Below are 17,893 nucleotides of genomic sequence, written 5' to 3' on the forward strand. Positions count from 1 at the left end.
GGGGGTGGAGGGGTGGGGATGGGGGTGGAGGGGGTGGGGATGGGGTGGGGGTGGGAGGGGGGGTGGGGATGGGAGGGGGGGGGGGGGGGCACCAGAAATGGGCTTCACACATTGTACCCATAACTGGTGCTGTTATCATGTCAAGAACTGAAAAGGAAATCATTATCGAAACTTGGCATGAACTTATATATCTTATTTGCGGGTGGTAATGTCATAGATGCGGTCAGCTACAGTTTTCTGCCCATGTCATCCTCCTTTGGAGCCTGCTTCGTGGCGCGGATGCATTTTGTTGACAAGGCACCTCCGAACGTTAAGACTGTTTAGTACCACTGAAAGCAGTGCGGTTCACTCCGGCCTTGTATTACGACTCTATTTCTAAAATTACTTTCATGAATGGAAATAAGTCGTGTACGTTGATTATTTCTGACATCATATTATAAAGAGATTATCACTGTCGTGTTTCCGTGTCGTAAATATATATTAGGAATAGAAAGAACTAGCATGTTCACCAAAGGCTCGCATAATTAAATTATTATTCCTAATATGTGAAGTTAAAAACACACTCGGCTAATAATCTCTATGAATCTATTATATAATTACCAAGAATTCATTTCAATAATACCAAGAATTCATTTCAATAACGAGGCTATGAACATACGCCAAGCGCCTAAGTTTTGTCACCCTTTTGCATTTCATTTGACATTGAACGAAACTCCGAACCACAATATTCCAAATTAATTGTACTGTTCCAATTCAAGTATCGAGTCCGGCTACCAATACACAGCACCATCCCGTTACCGGCCAGTGTCTACATTGTCCTAGCCTGCTCGAAAGACTTCCTTTGTTGCCCTGGAACAAATATATAGGATCGTTGACCATGATTTCGAAGAATTCTTCCCATCTGACCATAACTCTTCCTGAGAATGGTATCTGCCTCTGCGGTGGTCACCCTGGGTACTGGGCGTGGCGTGATGGGGCAGCTACGGGGGTCATGCATCAGTCTGGACATCCTCCCACCCAGAGCTACACTTGCACTCGTCTCAGCCTCGGGCTTCACTCTCGGAACTGGACGCGACGATAACGGCATACGCCCATAGCTATGGATCAGTCTGTTCATTCGTTTTCCCTTATCGAGTTCTGCAGATTGCTCTGCTTCAGGTTTTACGCGTAAGGGTTGTCTCGGCGTTCTTTCATTTTTGCCATATTTGTGGATGATGTTGTTCATCCGCTTACCTTTACTTACTTCAGCTATTTCTTCGGCTTCGGGTTTGACGCGAGGAACAGCTCGAGAGGACGAGGGCATCATGGCATACTTGTGAACGAGATTATACATCCTTCCTCCTTTGTGAACAGTTGCAGTTTCCTCAGCCTCTGGTTTCACCCTTGCAACTCTAGGCGTAGGTCCGTGTTCCCCGTACTCATGAACAATTACCTTCATCCTCTTGCCTCTACTGACTGTTGCAATACCCTCAGCCTCCGTCTTTATCCTAGGAGGTGCCGAAACAGGCCTAGGTGATGCAGTGCCATTAAGAATAGGGGCTACGTTCCCATTACGTCCGAGATGACAGTTGTCTCTTGAAGCTGATGTCGGGCAGCGAGCTTTTGGCCGGGAGGAGGAGTATCCTGCCAAGCCTTTTCCAAACGCCCATGTCTTGACGACCCCCCACCCCCGGGTGTAGTTGGGGTGACCCTCAGGTTTGACTCTAGGGGCAGGGCGAGGGGTTCTATAGGAACTGTTTCGAACGTCATGCCCTGGGTAGGAGGCACGGTAACTGGTTCGGGGTCGCACAGGCATGTGGACGATCGTAGTTCCTGATGCTGAAACATGTGTTTAAGTATATAAATAACCTTAAGAGTTCACAAAATACAAAGAGGTCGTGATAAGGTGAGGTGAAATTGGGTTTAACGTGGCGTCCAAGATTATTGCAGCTATATAGCGACGTGCATGTACGTGTGTGTGTTTTTGTGTGGCTGCTTGTACTAGTCCGGACTGATGCCGATTTATAGTGATAACTCACTGAGATACCATGCCGCAGTTTAACATGAATACCCCACTCAGACACAGTATACTGACCCCGAGCCGACCAGTCCTGTTTTAGCCCCTTAATGCCGAGCGCCAGACAAGGTTTCAACAAGTACCATCTTTTAACGTCTTTTGGAATGACGCGGCCGGGGATCGAACCCCGGACATTATACTCTCCGGGCGGACGCTCTACCACTAGACCACGGAGATGGTCCAGGTCGGGATGAAGGTGTTCGTAAAAAAACGAACGATGAAGTCAAAACACTCGGCTTAATCTCATAGGGCATCGCGGCCTGAATTGGGAAGAGTGAGTGAGTGAGTGAGTTAGGGTTAACGCCACTATTCAGAGTATTCCAATCAGTTACGTCACGGCGTGTCATCTTAATGTGATAGGAAAGCCCAAAGTGATGCAGGTCTGAGACGTTTGGAGAAACCCACAAGCAATGGTATGGTGCGGTCAAACCTAGAAACATAATCGAGGCGAGCCGGGAGTCGAACCCACACTCATAGGGCATACGTTTCTAGCGTGCCCAAGGGGTGCAACTCTGCAAGGCGAATTGCGGCGCCTTCGACCAGTGAGCCACCCGCGCCTCCTGCATTGGGAAGAATACGTATTGGTAGCGGATTCTCTAGTTCCCGTATTATTTTCACAACATAATATTGCGGAACTGGTGACCACATGGCACTCGATATCAAATGGAATACCTAATATCTATTCACCATAAACAACGATGTTGATTTTGTTTGTCTGGAACTCCCACTTTCAGGAAACACATCCTTATATGAGAGAGCACACAGATGGAGATATGTGCACCATGCCGACTACGTTAAAAAGTATATGCATCCTCAGTCAGATGAAATCACGTTTTTTCTCAATACATCACCAATTGCATGTGCGACTTATAAAATGACCAAATACTGGTTTAAATGTGTTTGTTTGTTGTTTAACGCCGCACTCTAGCATTATTTTAGCGATTTACAGCGGCATATACGTAATTCGGTATGGACCAGACAATCCTGTCGACATTCTGGGGACTGACGAGATGCCAGGATTATCTGTATTAAATCCGAAAGCGAAAGAAAATTCAAGGCTGAATATCACACTAATTTTGTAACCTAAGTGATCACCTTTTGCGTTGACACTAACTCAACCAGATGGTAAAATTGGCATCGATAGTTTCTTTTAGCTCACCTGACATTAATTAGTAGTGGGGCTAAATACATGTTCCGTTTTAGCGACATTTTACGTTTTGACCTTGTTATGACCATGCTCTTGTTTTCTCTGCACATTTCGCTTTAAAGTACTTCTCTGAAATTCCCGGACTTAAGGAGGTATATTAAGGAAGAGCTCTTATTTTGTATAAAAAGATTAGACTTCAGACTTAGTTGGTATTCCTCCGCAGTTATGAAGAACATACGTGCTTGAAATCAATGCTGACAACTTTCTCTTTGTGGACATTTCAAACTTTTTACTGCATATCCAGGTGAGCTTCAGTATTATGGCATTGTGTATCTTACTGTCTCCATACTGACGAATGTACCATTCACCAGTTCAGTTCAACAGTATTGCTTGCATACAATGGCACAGTGTATGGTGCAGTGTATTGTCACAAGGGTCAAGCAATGTTCCCTTTGTTTTAAACTCTACACGTCGCGCTGTAAGCGCAATACTCTTGAACTCGACGTCAAACTCCATTTCACATTCACCTTGTCTTAAACTCAGTTTAACAAGTAGAGTGATGGCTAAAGACATTATGTGTGACAATTTAACTCTAATTCGGGGCGGTCGGGTAGCCTCGAGGTTAAAGCGTTCGCCCGTCACGCAGAAGACCCGGGTTCGATTCCCGACATGTGTGAAACCCCTTTCTGGTGCCCCCCGCCGTGGTATTGCTAAAAGCGGCGTAAAAACATACTCACTCACTAATTCCACAAAAGTCCTGTTCAGCACATGTGTACATTGGACAAACAAAATGAATGTTGATAAGCCTATATCGATTAGTTTGCTGTTACACGACACATCAGATTGCCCGTATGTTGGAAAGGTTCTCAAGAGGTTATCAGCCCTGACAATCACGGTATTGCAACTCTTATAAATGTTTTACACTTTCGATAGAAACTACGCCCATATTTAGTATCAGTAAAAATAAATGTCCGGTTACCAGGACCACACTGTTACAAGGCCTGTTATGCCTACATGAGGTGTTTAATGGGCAACTTTTCAAGGTATTCGGACATCAGGCTAGCTTGTCATTATGCCTGAATGCATAATATATATCATCCTGTCTCGCCTGGTAATATGCAATAAAATAGTAACAGGTATGTCTTTCACTATTGTGAATGAGTGAGCCTTTACGCCGCTTTTATCAATAATCCAGCAATATCACGGCGGGGGACACCAGAAATGGGCTCGGCACATTGTACCATTGTGGGGAATCGAACCCGGGTTTTCCGCTTGACGAGCAAACTTTTTAACCACAAGGCTACCCCACCGCCCCTTTGTTATCGTTGACGCCGTGATACAACTGAAATACTGTCAAAACGACGTAAAATGCAACTCACTCACTCAAATAGTTTGTTCTGGATACAGACCGAAAAAATAACATTACCTGCAACATAAAATGCAATGCAATAAAACGTAGCCTGGACCTGCAACATAAAATGCAATACAATAAAACGTAGCCTGGAAATCGAAAATGTATCTACATGTCCATATTTCGGAGTACAGATGCACAACATTATGGAGAAAGTAACATCCATTTATTTACCATTCTTTGTTGACAAGCTCCACACAAGCGTTAAACAACAAACAAACAAACAAACAAACAAACAAACATACACAGTCAGTCAGTCACGTTGACAAAGCGTTATAAAACATTGACCCGATCTACGGGTCGGGAGATATTTCCAAAGTGCTTGCTCTAATTGTTTAGCGATTAAGAGGATCAATTTGCCGTTCATTTAAAGGCGGTGTCGTGTATGTGCTGAAGTAAATTCCTGGGTTACTGAAGCATGCCAGCTTATGCGCGGAGACGACCGTTTTAGTGTGAACGCGATTTGCCTCCCTCACTATATCACCGACACACCCTTAGATAAATGAAATACTGGTCTCTCGGTAGTCTGTCTTTCAGACCCTGATACAAATATATATCAAATACAGCCCATGCAAGTCTATAATGTTTGGCAAGTCTAGATTACTGCAGTATCCGAAAATGAAGAGTCACTGGTCTCCCTTTTATTATATTTATATTAAGATAACTGAACAACTTTTTTTCTGTACGATATGTTCATTTCAGAGACTAGATGTAAGTCTAGTCTCTCGGTTTCACTTCATAAGCCACCCTTATCAAAATAGTGTGGGTTGAACAACAAGGTGATTTCGTCAATCTCGAGGCGCTATGGGGGACCGCATTATGTACTCAGATTATCAAAATATACTGACGGGAAAAAATAACTGTGCTTCACATAACGTTCCATGAAAAAATATATTCTGAAATTAATATAAACAATGCATCTTGCAATACATATTCATGAAGTTATCACCTCGACTATATGGGCGTGATTCACAAATTTTATGTTATGCAAGGCGTACAATTTGGATATATGCGTGTTTGTTTTGAGCATGATACTCACACACGTGGTGTTTGAATATGAACAGCCCACAGTAATTATACTTTAGTGATCAGGCACTTCCATGGCTTGCTTAAAAAAGAAAAAAAAAAGAAATGGCGCAAAACGAACTTGCCAGACATTTTAATGTTCGTCGAAACACCATATCATCTCTTTGGAGACGTTATATACAGCACGTCAACGCTCATGACTTGCTACGGGCCGGTCGTCCACGTGTGACGTCACGTCAAGACAACCATATTCGGTTGGTGCATCTAGAGATACCAAACTGTCACATTAATATGAAAGCTCGGACAATTGCGACCAATTACATGAAGTGGCAGAACCGTACACAACCGATTTGAGGGCGCACAACATCCGGCCCCGATGCCCAACGATACGCCCAATTTTGCTTCCACGTCACAGTCAGGCACGCCTATTTTGGTGTAGACAGAAACTGAGGTTCAGAAGATAAGACATAGGCGGTATACTGAGTTCAGGGTTTATCTGGACAGTTCTGATGGCCGTGCAAGGCTGCACAGGCGCCCAGGGGGACGTTTTAGTGACGCTTGCGTTAATCAACGTCGTCAGTTTGGTGGTGGAAGTGTATAAGGTTGCCTGAAAACACATTCTCCTTTTTGTTAATGAGAAGGGGCGGTGGGGTAGCCAAGTGGTTAAAACTTTCGCTTGTCACGCCGAAGACCGTGTTCGATTCCCTACATGGATACAATGTGTGAAGTTCTTTTCTAGTGTCCCCTGCCGTGATATTGCTGGAATATTGCTAAAAGCCCAATATAACCATACTCACTCACTGTTAATGACGACCGCCTCCGTGGTCTAGTGGTAGAGCGTCCGCCCGGAGAGCGGAGGGTCTGGGATTCGATCCCCGGCCGCGTCATACCAAAAGACGTTAAAAGATGGTACTTGTTGTTAACCTGTCTGGCGCTCGGCATTAAAGGGCTAAAACAAGGACTGGTCGGCTCGGAGTCAGTATACTGTGTCTGAGTGGGGTATTCATGTTAAACTGCGGCATGGTATCTCAGTGAGCTAGCACTATAAATCGGCATCAGTCCGGACTAGTACAAGCAGTCACACAAACACACACACATACGTACATGCACGTCGCTATATAAGTGCAATAATCTTGGACGCGACGTTAAACCCCATTTCACCTCACCTCACCTCTAAATAACATTGTGTATTCATAGAGTGGCGAAGCCTGTTATGTGCACACAAGGGTAGTAACAACAATCATCGGTGAAGTCAGTGACGTAATTATAATAAAGAAGTTGTTCATCCATAAATTCTTATCCTTACTTAGTACTCCAACTTCGAAATGCCTATCAAAGACGTTACATCTTTGTTCTTTAAGTGGCTTCTTTCAGTGGCATTTAGTAGTTGATGTGATGAAGAAAGACAAGTTCTATGGATGAACAACTTCTTTATTACAATTAGTGCGACGTTTCGGGGTAGATCATAACACCTTTATCAAGCAAGTGATGGATAGTGCTGGACAACATAAGTATATATACTTATTAACATCAATGTTGATACAGTAAACTGATAAATGGACACAGAGAGCTGACTAAGATGATTGGAAGCCAGTGATTGACTAATGGGGCAGGGTAAACAACCACGGAAGCTGATTGGGATGGTTGGTTAGGATCTACACCGAAACGTCGCACTAATTGAAATAAAGAAGTTGTTCACCCACTCAGCCACCGAGGCTTCCACGAGATGAAAGTCCGACAACTGGTGGTCTAGATCACGTACTTTGGGTACCCCTCTGACAAGTGTAAATTGTGTAATTCTCCACTCTAGTATAACTACTCTACTGTATAAACATTGCCTCCTACCTGTATATATAGTTGCAACTAATTTTTCCTTTCTTTTTTTTAATATATTTTAAATGTACCATTATGTAATTAGTGTCTCGTAGGCCAACTGGACGGGTGCTGTTTTTTAATGAAATGTTTATATGTCCATATATTTAGTACTGCAGCATGTGACACTTTAATAAAACAATTTTCTTCTTCTTCTTCTTCTTCTTCTTCTTCTTCTATATACTTGTCAACCATACTCTGTATATCACTTGCTTGATAACGGCGTTAGAACCTACCCCGAAACGTCGCTCTTAATTGTAAAAAAGTTGTTCAGCCATAAATTCTTATCCTTACTTTAAAAAGATGTATTTCATGCATTAAAAAATCCGAGGCAGAAGAAGGTAGACAGGGCGTCGGCCTGATCGTCGTGATCGTCGTGATCGTCGTGATCGTTGAAATTGCGTAGCGCGTCAAACACCAGTTCAGTTTTATTTCTCTGAAAAACCACCAACGGTGGTACAAGAGTATATATATATATATAACATATAATATACAATGCAGATCAAGATGGTAACAAGCCTAAAATAAATAGAAATTAAGCAAATAAAGTAATAAAAATAATCATCATCATCAAAAGAAATAAAATTAGACACCTTAACGCAATAATGAGTTCAAATTTATGATGAATCTGGACAGATGTTTCAAAGTGGATATATTTTTAGGTGATAACGTTTTACGCAATTTACACATATTTGGCCAGATATAACAATTCTGTGGGATGTAGAGAAGTAGAGAAGACCAGGATCCCCTTTTAACCCCATCAAGCGGGGTATCCCTTAGTGGCGGGGTGTTTCGTTAGGGAGACGATTTCCGTTGTCGTTTTTTTATCGTCTGTTTTACGCTGTTTCCGTTTTTCAATTTTAATTTTGGTCAGGCATTTGTGATGTATCTTGTAAAGCATTAAAATCTGCAAAGTTGCTATATTGACTTAACGTATCCTTAAAGCAACCCATCTTTTATGGCGTCTTCCTCCGTCTGCTGTTACCAGGTATGGGATATCTTGTCAATTACAACGTTATGATAGAACAGTTGTCATAGCGACTGATTTACGACATCCATTGTCTGAAAAACATTTGATTGCAAAGGCTCATTACCCTGGAGCCATGACATCTATATGCCTTGAAACACTTAATTGCTGTTATTTATAAGATGCTAATCCTAATTGTTAATCCCCATTTTTGTGTACATCGACCGTCTGCCATCCTGCTGATGAATTACTGTTATATTTATTACTTACTAAATGTCAGGTGACCTTGGCTATATAAGCCTTGGTCCAGAGAGATTGAGAAGTTTGTACTCCAAGCTAGCAACACCTCTCCAGCCTACGAAGCAACCCAAGCCATCCAGCCACCAAGCCAACCTCACCCAGCAAAGCCTCCCAAGCCAGCACAGTTCCACTGATAGCCAGCCCAAGAGCAACACATCGGTAATTATCACAACACACCCATACAATCTAGGTTAAAACCACTCACACACAAGCCCACTTAAAACACCAAACCCTCAAACCCTCTAGTTACTACCAAAACACACCCTTTCAAACTTAGGCCAAAGGTAACTCACCCCAAGCCCACTTAAAACACCAACTCTCCAAAATCTCCTAGCTAAACAAACTAACTCACCAGCCAAAACCCAAATAGCGTAGAAGCCAGCCAAACACTACTCACCCAGTCACCCACTCTACACACAAAGCCCCCTCTTAAGCCCAGCTCACTCTCCTCCCCCAAACCAAAACCTACAAACCTACAACAGCTACACTACCACAGACATGACCGACACACGCATTATCACCCAGGCAGACATCCACTGCACAGACACACCCACACCATCGGAGGCCCACAACACCTCCGATCGGACACCTGAAACCCTCATCCCGCACGAATTCGGAAAGCAAACCACAGTCGCTTCTCCCACCAAAACTCCGGATTCGCCTGCAACCACAACAAACCCAAAGAAACGGAAGCTAAATGCTTCAAACACAACACCTGCATCACCTTCCACCCCCGCATCTATAGTCACCTTCGCCCTCTACTTCTGCGCGGCTGGCCCCATAAACATCCTAAGTAAGGTACTCTCCGCCAATAAAGTAGGATCATTCTTTAAAAAACAACAAATACTCTTCGATAAAATCAGGGAAGCCCACAAAGGATTTCAGATCATCTTTCCGGACCAACAATCACTTAACGCAGCCAAAAAAATAACGGAAATATTTCAATACACAGTTACCCACCAAACCCCAAACTGGCAACTATACACTAGAGGAGTAATTAGAGTAAACCCTAGAGAGTCAGAGGAGGACCTAGAATTCTACAGTAACGAAGCAAATCTAAACACAGGCTCCTTCCCCCAACCTAAAATAACCAGCACTAAAAGAATTACATCAAATAGGAACGGTAGAATAACCAACACGCCGATAGTCATCATAAACTTCCAAAAATCAGAAACGTATCCAGAAGCCCCTAAACACATCTCCTTCGGAGCGTCATCTAAATTAGAAGTTAAACCCTATATCAAACAAGTCAAACAGTGCACAAACTGCCTCCAATACAATCACACCGCTAACGGATGTAAATATCAAAAAACTAAATGTAGAAACTGCGCTCAACCTCAATGTCTAGGGCCATGCGCCCCCTGGTGCATTCACTGCAAAACAAACACCCACTCCTCACTATCCAACAAATGCCCCCACAAACACACACTCACCCAACAGGCCAACCGACACATAAACATCGACTCGGCCAAACTACAAACACGAAAACTGACACAGCATCCAAGAACACCCCTACTACCCACACCACAACCAAACAACCAACCACACCTACAGAGCCCGTACGACGGCGTCCTCATGCCAACACCACAAGCATCAGCCACAAACACCCAAACCCAACACTACCCGCCAACATTCGCCACACCCAAACCAGTCGCCGCATCCACACCCGCACCTAAACCAAAACTCACTAAACCTACCATATCTCACCCCAACACCATACAATCTACAGCCACCAGGGCAACAACAACCACACACGAGCAAGCAACACACGAAAAACTAAACATTACTAAACCCATTGAAATACCCAGTACACCTACTCCAACACAACCAAACACCCACACAACTCCCATGGATAGTGAGGAAACCAATCTAATTAACCTAGATGACTCCCAAACCACAACTGATCAAAACATAAATGATAAAACATTTTCAGCCCCCAAAACCCTGAAAAATCGCAAACGCAAACCCCAAACTCAACCTGAACCCGAAACTTTAACCACCAAACTAAATAGCTTCACACTCCTACTAGTATACATGCTTAAAGAAATCAAACCAGACCTTAAAGCCACTAACCTACACCAGGTAGCACATAGACTAAATCTAACTACCCAAACCTACCAAGAATTCTACGATAGTTACAACCTAGCAATCGCAGGACTATAAACCAAAAACCAAACCAAAATCGTAATCTCCAAACACTAAAAGCCCACATAATGACAGGCCTAAATATCTTTCAGTGGAATGCGGCCGGGCTTAACTCCCACAGCCACGAATTAAAAGCTAGATTTAAACTAAAACAAGGACCACACATAGCGTGCATCCAGGAAACTAAATTCTCCAATAAATCCAAATTTCACCTACCAAACTACAACATAGTCAGACATGATCGACCTAAAACCAAAATAATAAGAGCATCAGGTGGCCTACTAATACTAATTAGAGAAGACATAAGCTACGAGGAAATCAAAATAAACACCCCAAACCTAGAAGCCAATGGTATCCAAATCACCCTTAAAAACCAAAAAATAAACATCATAAACATCTACCACTGGCAACAACAGAAAATCCAACCGGAGGATCTAAACATACTCACAAAGATAGGCAACAAATCTACCATCTTTCTAGGAGACTTCAACGCCCACCACCCTTCCTGGGGCACGGGAGATAAACTAGATAATCACGGCAAACTAATATCAGAATGGATAGAAACAAATAATTTAGTACTACTAAATAACAACCAACCTACCAGATACGACAAAAACAATAAAAACATGTCGGCTGTCGACCTAACCATATGTACAGCAGACTTAGCTCAAAGTACCCAATGGGAAGTTCACGACGCCCCCCTAGGAAGTGATCACTTCCCCATAAACATAACCATAGGAAACACTAACGTCCCAAATCAATCCGAAAGTTCAGAACCTAAATTTAACTACAACCAGGCTAACTGGGATAAATTCCAAGACATATGCAACCAAGCTAACCTAGTAGAACTAGAAAATAGTGACCCAGAAATATATTGCCAAAACCTAACGGACTTCATAATAAACGCAGCCAAAAGCGCAATCCCCTTTAAAAAACCCAATAAATCGGGTAGGCCCTCTGTACCCTGGTGGAACGAGGAAATAGAACTAACTAGACAAAAACGTAAAACAGCCTTCAACAAAGCCAAACGCGACCATAACCACATACCAGTAGCTCACCAACTAAACCACCAGGTACAAAACCTAGTTAAAATAGCAAAAACTAGAGACTGGAAAAAATTCTGTGAGGGATTAAACAACCGTACAGACGCCAGAACGGTCTGGCGTAAAATCCACGCCGTTAGAGGCCTAAAACGTCACCAAAAGACACCTAACATAAATAACTCAACAACCCCTAGCGAAAAAGCAGACAACCTAGCAAACCACTTTTCGGCCACAAGCAGTAATAACAATTTCAGTGACAAATTCCAACTAAAACTTAAAACAGAAACCAAACCTAGCCAAGACCCAAATAATGACGCCCTAGAAATAAATCAGCCGTACACAATAGAAGAACTCAATTATGTACTCCAAAATAGGAAAAAGGGAACAGCCCCAGGACTAGACCTAACCTCCTACCAAATATTAAAAAAACTCCCCCCTAAATTACTCCAGACACTACTCAAACTATATAACCTAATCTACATAAAAGGCCATGTACCAACCCCCTGGAAAGAGGCGCTAATCATACCTATTCCCAAACCCGGTAAACCAACCAACCAAGCTAACTCTTATAGACCAATCTCTCTTACTTCCAACCTTTGCAAAGTAATGGAATCCATGGCCAAAAATAGACTTCAACACTATCTATCTCAAAATAACATAATAAACTCAGATCAAAGCGGTTTCACTCCTGGCCGCTCCACCCTAGATAACCTCGCTCGTCTCGAACAGGATATTAAAACCGGTCAACTAAACAAACAATACACAACAGGCATCTTTCTGGACTTCTCTAAAGCCTTTGATATGGTATGGCATAACGGATTAATCCAAAAACTTAAAAAATAGGACTTAAAGGTCAAATCGTAAACTACATCCAAAGCTTCCTCCAAAACCGCAAAATTACAGTGGGTATAGACCAGGCCTTGTCAGAGCAGTGTCCCCTGGAAAACGGCACCCCTCAAGGCAGCATTCTTAGCCCCACACTTTTTAACATAATGATAAACGACCTATTTGATGGCTTATCCCCCAAAATAAACACCTCAAAATTTGCGGATGACGGAGCCCTATGGATCCGCTCCAAAAGTATCTTAACATCTCAGGACTTACTACAAAAATCCCTAAACAAAATACAAAACTGGGCAGACAAATGGGGCTTCTCCCTAAACTCCGAAAAAACGACAGGAATAGTATTCAAACACAAAAATATGAGACGGGCCTCCCCTCTCCTCAAACTAAACAATAAACCAATCATATTTCAAAAGCAAACTAAATTCCTAGGTCTAATCTTCGACGAGCATCTCTCCTGGGATGCTCACGTCCAAAACCTAACCACCAGATGTAGCAAAGATCTAAACACACTAAGATGCCTAACCGGCTCCAACTGGGGAGCCTCTAAAGATACCCTCCTCAGCCTCTACACATCAGATCTAAACTAGACTACGGCTGTGCCATATACGATACCCTAAACGAAACCCTAACCAAAAAACTAGATTCAATACAATATCAAGCCCTCAAACTAGTAACACGTACTCAACATGGCACCTCCCTCACATCACTTCAGGCCCTTACAGGAGAAATGCCACTAAATTTACGTAGACAACACTTAACACTAAACTTCTGGGCAGCATCTCAATCAAACCCCCTTCTCCAAAACATGCTAAACCAAAACATACGTCCCCAAAACCAGGCACTAACTAGAAAACACCCTCTACTCACCCCAATATCCCAACGAATAATAAACTACCATAACGAACACCAAATAGGAAACCAACAACAAAACTGCAAACAATCAAACGTATTCACCCCAAAACTTAAAATCCCCAAAATAGACACATCCCTAGCCAACACAATAAACAAACAAACCGACCCAAACCTAGCTAAAAGCACATCACTAGCTTACATCCATCAAAAATGGCCAAATTGGTGTCACATATACACAGACGGATCCGCTGATCCGATCACAAATCACACAGGTTTCGGAGTCCATATAGCCCAACCAGTCAAAAATACTCAATCCTTCCGACTCCCAAACAACCAATCTATATTCACCGCAGAGCTCATGGGTATCGCCACGGCGCTCCACAGCCATCACACCAAAAACCAAAAAAAAATCTTAATACTCTCAGACTCACTAAGCGGACTTCAGGCCCTCCAAAACAAAAACACCAAAAACCGCCCCAAATTAATAAACCAAATTCTCAAAAGCGTAAACAAACTAACAGAGGCAGGCAAAAACATACAACTTATCTGGATACCAGCTCACGTAGGAATTTACGGGAATGAAAACGCAGACAGAGCCGCAAAACAATCCCTAAAAATACCAGACATAAGCCTTAAGCTACCAATATCTAAAGCAGAAATCAATAGTATAAACAAACGTAAAATCACCCAAAAATGGCATAACCTCTATCAAAACACAAAAACCCAAATCCTAAAAACCCTCAAAAAACCCCTCACCAAACCAAAAATCCTCCATCCCTCCAAAAAAATCGATAGAATAATCACCAAACTCCAAACAGGACACACCAAACTAAATAACCACCTTCTAAAACTAAAAAAACACGCAAACGGGAAGTGCCCACACTGCACTCACCCAGAAACAATAGACCACGTACTACTACATTGCACCCACTACCTCACACAACGTACAACATTACAAACCAACCTAAATCCAAATAACGCTCTTACCTTAGAAGCAATCCTTAACCCCCAAAATAAAATAGAAAACTTCAAAGCCCTAGGCATTTACCTAACCAAAACAGAACTAATTAACCGTATTTAAAACTTCACTAAACCACCAACACTAAACATCCAAAAAACATCAGCTCACCCCCACACACTCCCTTAGTCCCAACCACTCCCCCAAGGCATGTATTCCAAATCTCAAAATTTCAAAACTTTATATAAGCAACCACTAAACCCCCCTCCTTGGTTGCACTCCTCTCGCTACCACTTTTATACCACTAAATGGCCCGGCCGGGCCCGTGTGCGAAATACGCTCCAGTCGGAAAGCGCACGTAAAATCTCCTAATATAAGTAAGTAAGTAAGAGATTGAGAAAGAAAAAGAAAAAGAAAGGTCTTACCCTTAGTCTAGCTAGGGTTAGGCTGGGTGCTCCGGGGCACCTAGACAACAACCGCAACCACTATGTGCTGACCTGGCACATAGTGTCTTTTGTATGCATATATCTACATGTATAGAGTAAAACTGTATATACCGCAAGCCATCGTCTCCAAGTTGGTCACTTCCTACTGAGAACCATACGTCGGCCCCTTGCATATACGGCCGTCTCCGTGGTCTAGTGGTAGAGCGTCCGCCCGGAGAAAGGAAGGTCCGGGGTTCGATCCCCGACCGCGTTATACCAAAAGACGTTAAAAGATGGTACTTGTTGTTACCCTGTCTGGCGCTCGGCATTAAGGGGCTAAAACAAGGGCTGGTCGGCTCGGAGTCGGTATACTGTGTCTGAGTGGGGTATTCATGTTAAACTGCGGCATGCATATGGTATCTCAGTGAGCTAGCACTATAAATCGGCATCAGTCCGGGCTAGTACAAGCAGCCACACACACACGTGCATGCACGTCGCTATATAAGTGCAATAATGTTGGACGCAACGTTTAACCCCATTTCACCTCACCTCACCTTGCATATACGAGTATGCAAATTATTCATTAATCAACGTCAGACCACACGCGTTGTTGCATTGATCGGACGGGTGACTAAATGTCGTGCTGTTATTTTCACTAACATAACATTTACATCACGTTATATGAAGCACAGTTACTTTTTTTCCGTTAGTATATATGTATCTTCGACATTTCTTTCAAATCGATCTTGTTACTTGTTGGTTAAACGAACAGAAAAGCATTTTGCGTATCTCATACCATTGACATGTTACGTAACACGGTATGGTTACCTTGGAGCATAAAGTCATACATTTCTTCAATCTTTGAAAACATGCTTACCTTGGTTGAAGTAGGTATGTCTGCTGTTCAAATAGATTTCTTGCAGTGTAATTCAATCGACCGACCAAGTCTCAAATAACACGGTGTTGCCGTCACAAATCACAGGAACTGGGAACACTAATCTGGGGCTAATCTCACTGGGCCAATGGTACAGTTCGACCTAAACGGCAGTGGGGTTTAAGTGAATTATCAAATAACGACACGTCAGTATTTGATCACATTACGATAATACTGATACGGGTACAATACCCTGGGTGGCGTATAGATCAGACTGGTATATTAATGTTTCACCCACAAACAGCAGGAGACAAACGACATAGAAATTAATTACTATTCCCACAAATAGAGTGTATAATTATGTCGTGTTCTTGCGTGCTTACGACGACCGTGCGCGACACACGAAACATACTTTTTCCTGACGTGTGGAGGTGAGGTGAGGTGAAATTGGGTTTAACGTCGCGTCCAAGAATAGCGACGTGCATGCACGTGTATGTGTGTGTGTGGCTGCTTGTACTAGTCCGGACTGATGCCGATTTATAGTGCTAGCTCACTGAGATACCATGCCGCAGTTTAACATGAATACCCCACTCAGACACAGTATACTGACTCCGAGCCGACCAGTCCTTGTTTTAGCCCCTTAATGCCGAGCGCCAGACAGGGTAACAACAAGTACAATCTTTTAACGTCTTTTTGTATGACGCGGCCCGGGATCGAACCCTGGACCTTCCGCTCTCCGGGCGGACGCTCTACCACAAGACCACGGAGGCGGTCCCTGACGTGTGGAATGTTGTTGGTATAATGTCAATGCACACATTACGAAGTATTCCACATATTTTGCATATATTTGCATGTATGCCTTGTTTGGGAGTGCATGGAAATGTAAAAATTAACATATTTACACCATTGTCCATACCCGTCCATTATCCTGGCAGGTGTGTTATGTTTGTTTGTTTGTTTGTTTGTTGTTTAACGCCGCACTCAGCAATAGTCCAACTACATGACGGCGGTCGGTCTGTAAATAATCGAATCTGGACCAGACAATACAGTGAGCATGAACATCGATCCACGCAAATGGGATACGATGACGTGCATCAACCAAGTCAGCGAGCCTGACAACCCGATCCCGTTTGTCGCCTCTTACGACAAGCATAGTCGCCTCTTACGACAAGCATAGTCGCCTCTTACGACAAGCATAGTCGCCTCTTACGACAAGCATAGTCGCCTCTTACGACAAGCATAGTCGCCTCTTACGACAAGCATGGTCGCCTCTTACGACAAGCATGGTCGCCTCTTACGACAAGCATGGTCGCCTCTTACGACAAGCATAGTCGCCTCTTACGACAAGCATAGTTGCCTCTTACGACAAGCATGGGTTGCTGACGACCAACATGCCATGCATACCAGGGAGTACTGACACAAAACCAATTTGATGACATTTACATGAGCGTGTGTGCATACCCTTTGGAAAAATTTGGACAGTTTACAATTTCAAACCTTATTTCAAACTGTAGGTCCAGAAATTAAGATGTAAAGGTGCGATTTCAAATGTTATAGGCAGGTCTGGCACATATGCAAACCTCGTGAAATACATTGGACATAACACAGCTTTGTTCGTAGCGATCACAGTACTGTCAGGCCTCAAATGGAGAACTATTGCTATAGGATGCCAGCCTTGAAACAAGAGAGGAGAGCGCTGAGCTTTCCTTGGGTTAATTTAAGCCAGGTGTCATATTATTCAAAATACATTAATTCATATTTAATAATGACATACAATGATGACGACGATGAAAAATAAGCAACGTATATTATACTGGAGTATGTACGGTAAATGCGCTTATAATCATTTTAAAAATTATTCAACATTTACATTTTATAAATTATTTTACATTTACATGGCAAAACTGTGTTATTATTGTAGCTTTAAGGCAGGACTTAGACTAACATCTAGCCTCTGAAATGAACATATCG

General features: G+C 42.8%; 1 protein-coding gene across 2 annotated transcripts; it reads right to left on the minus strand.

The window, feature by feature from the left end:
• Positions 1-109: 109 nt before the first annotated feature.
• LOC124144369 lies at positions 110-16,038 on the minus strand. Of its 2 annotated transcripts, XM_048381302.1 has the most exons (3): positions 15,926-16,038; positions 4,630-4,669; positions 110-1,818 (listed from the first exon to the last, which is right to left on the minus strand). In XM_048381302.1, exon 3 carries the CDS (start codon positions 1,793-1,795, stop codon positions 809-811), a length of 987 nt encoding a protein of 328 aa, XP_048237259.1. In that variant the 5' UTR covers positions 1,796-1,818; positions 4,630-4,669; positions 15,926-16,038; the 3' UTR covers positions 110-808. The 2 variants fall into 2 exon arrangements, with proteins under 2 accessions (XP_048237259.1, XP_046369692.2); XM_046513736.2 differs by lacking the exon at positions 4,630-4,669 and having other exon boundaries at positions 15,926-16,030.
• Between the last annotated feature and the right edge of the window lie 1,855 nt (positions 16,039-17,893).

The sequence above is a fragment of the Haliotis rufescens genome, unplaced genomic scaffold, assembly GCF_023055435.1.
Source record: "Haliotis rufescens isolate VD_foot unplaced genomic scaffold, xgHalRufe1.0.p SCAF_37, whole genome shotgun sequence".
Lineage (NCBI taxonomy): Eukaryota > Metazoa > Mollusca > Gastropoda > Lepetellida > Haliotidae > Haliotis > Haliotis rufescens.

Bases quoted from the DNA above. Each gene is read 5' to 3' on its own strand.
- LOC124144369 (XM_048381302.1), bottom strand. From the start codon at position 1,795: ATGCCTGTGCGACCCCGAACCAGTTACCGTGCCTCCTACCCAGGGCAT.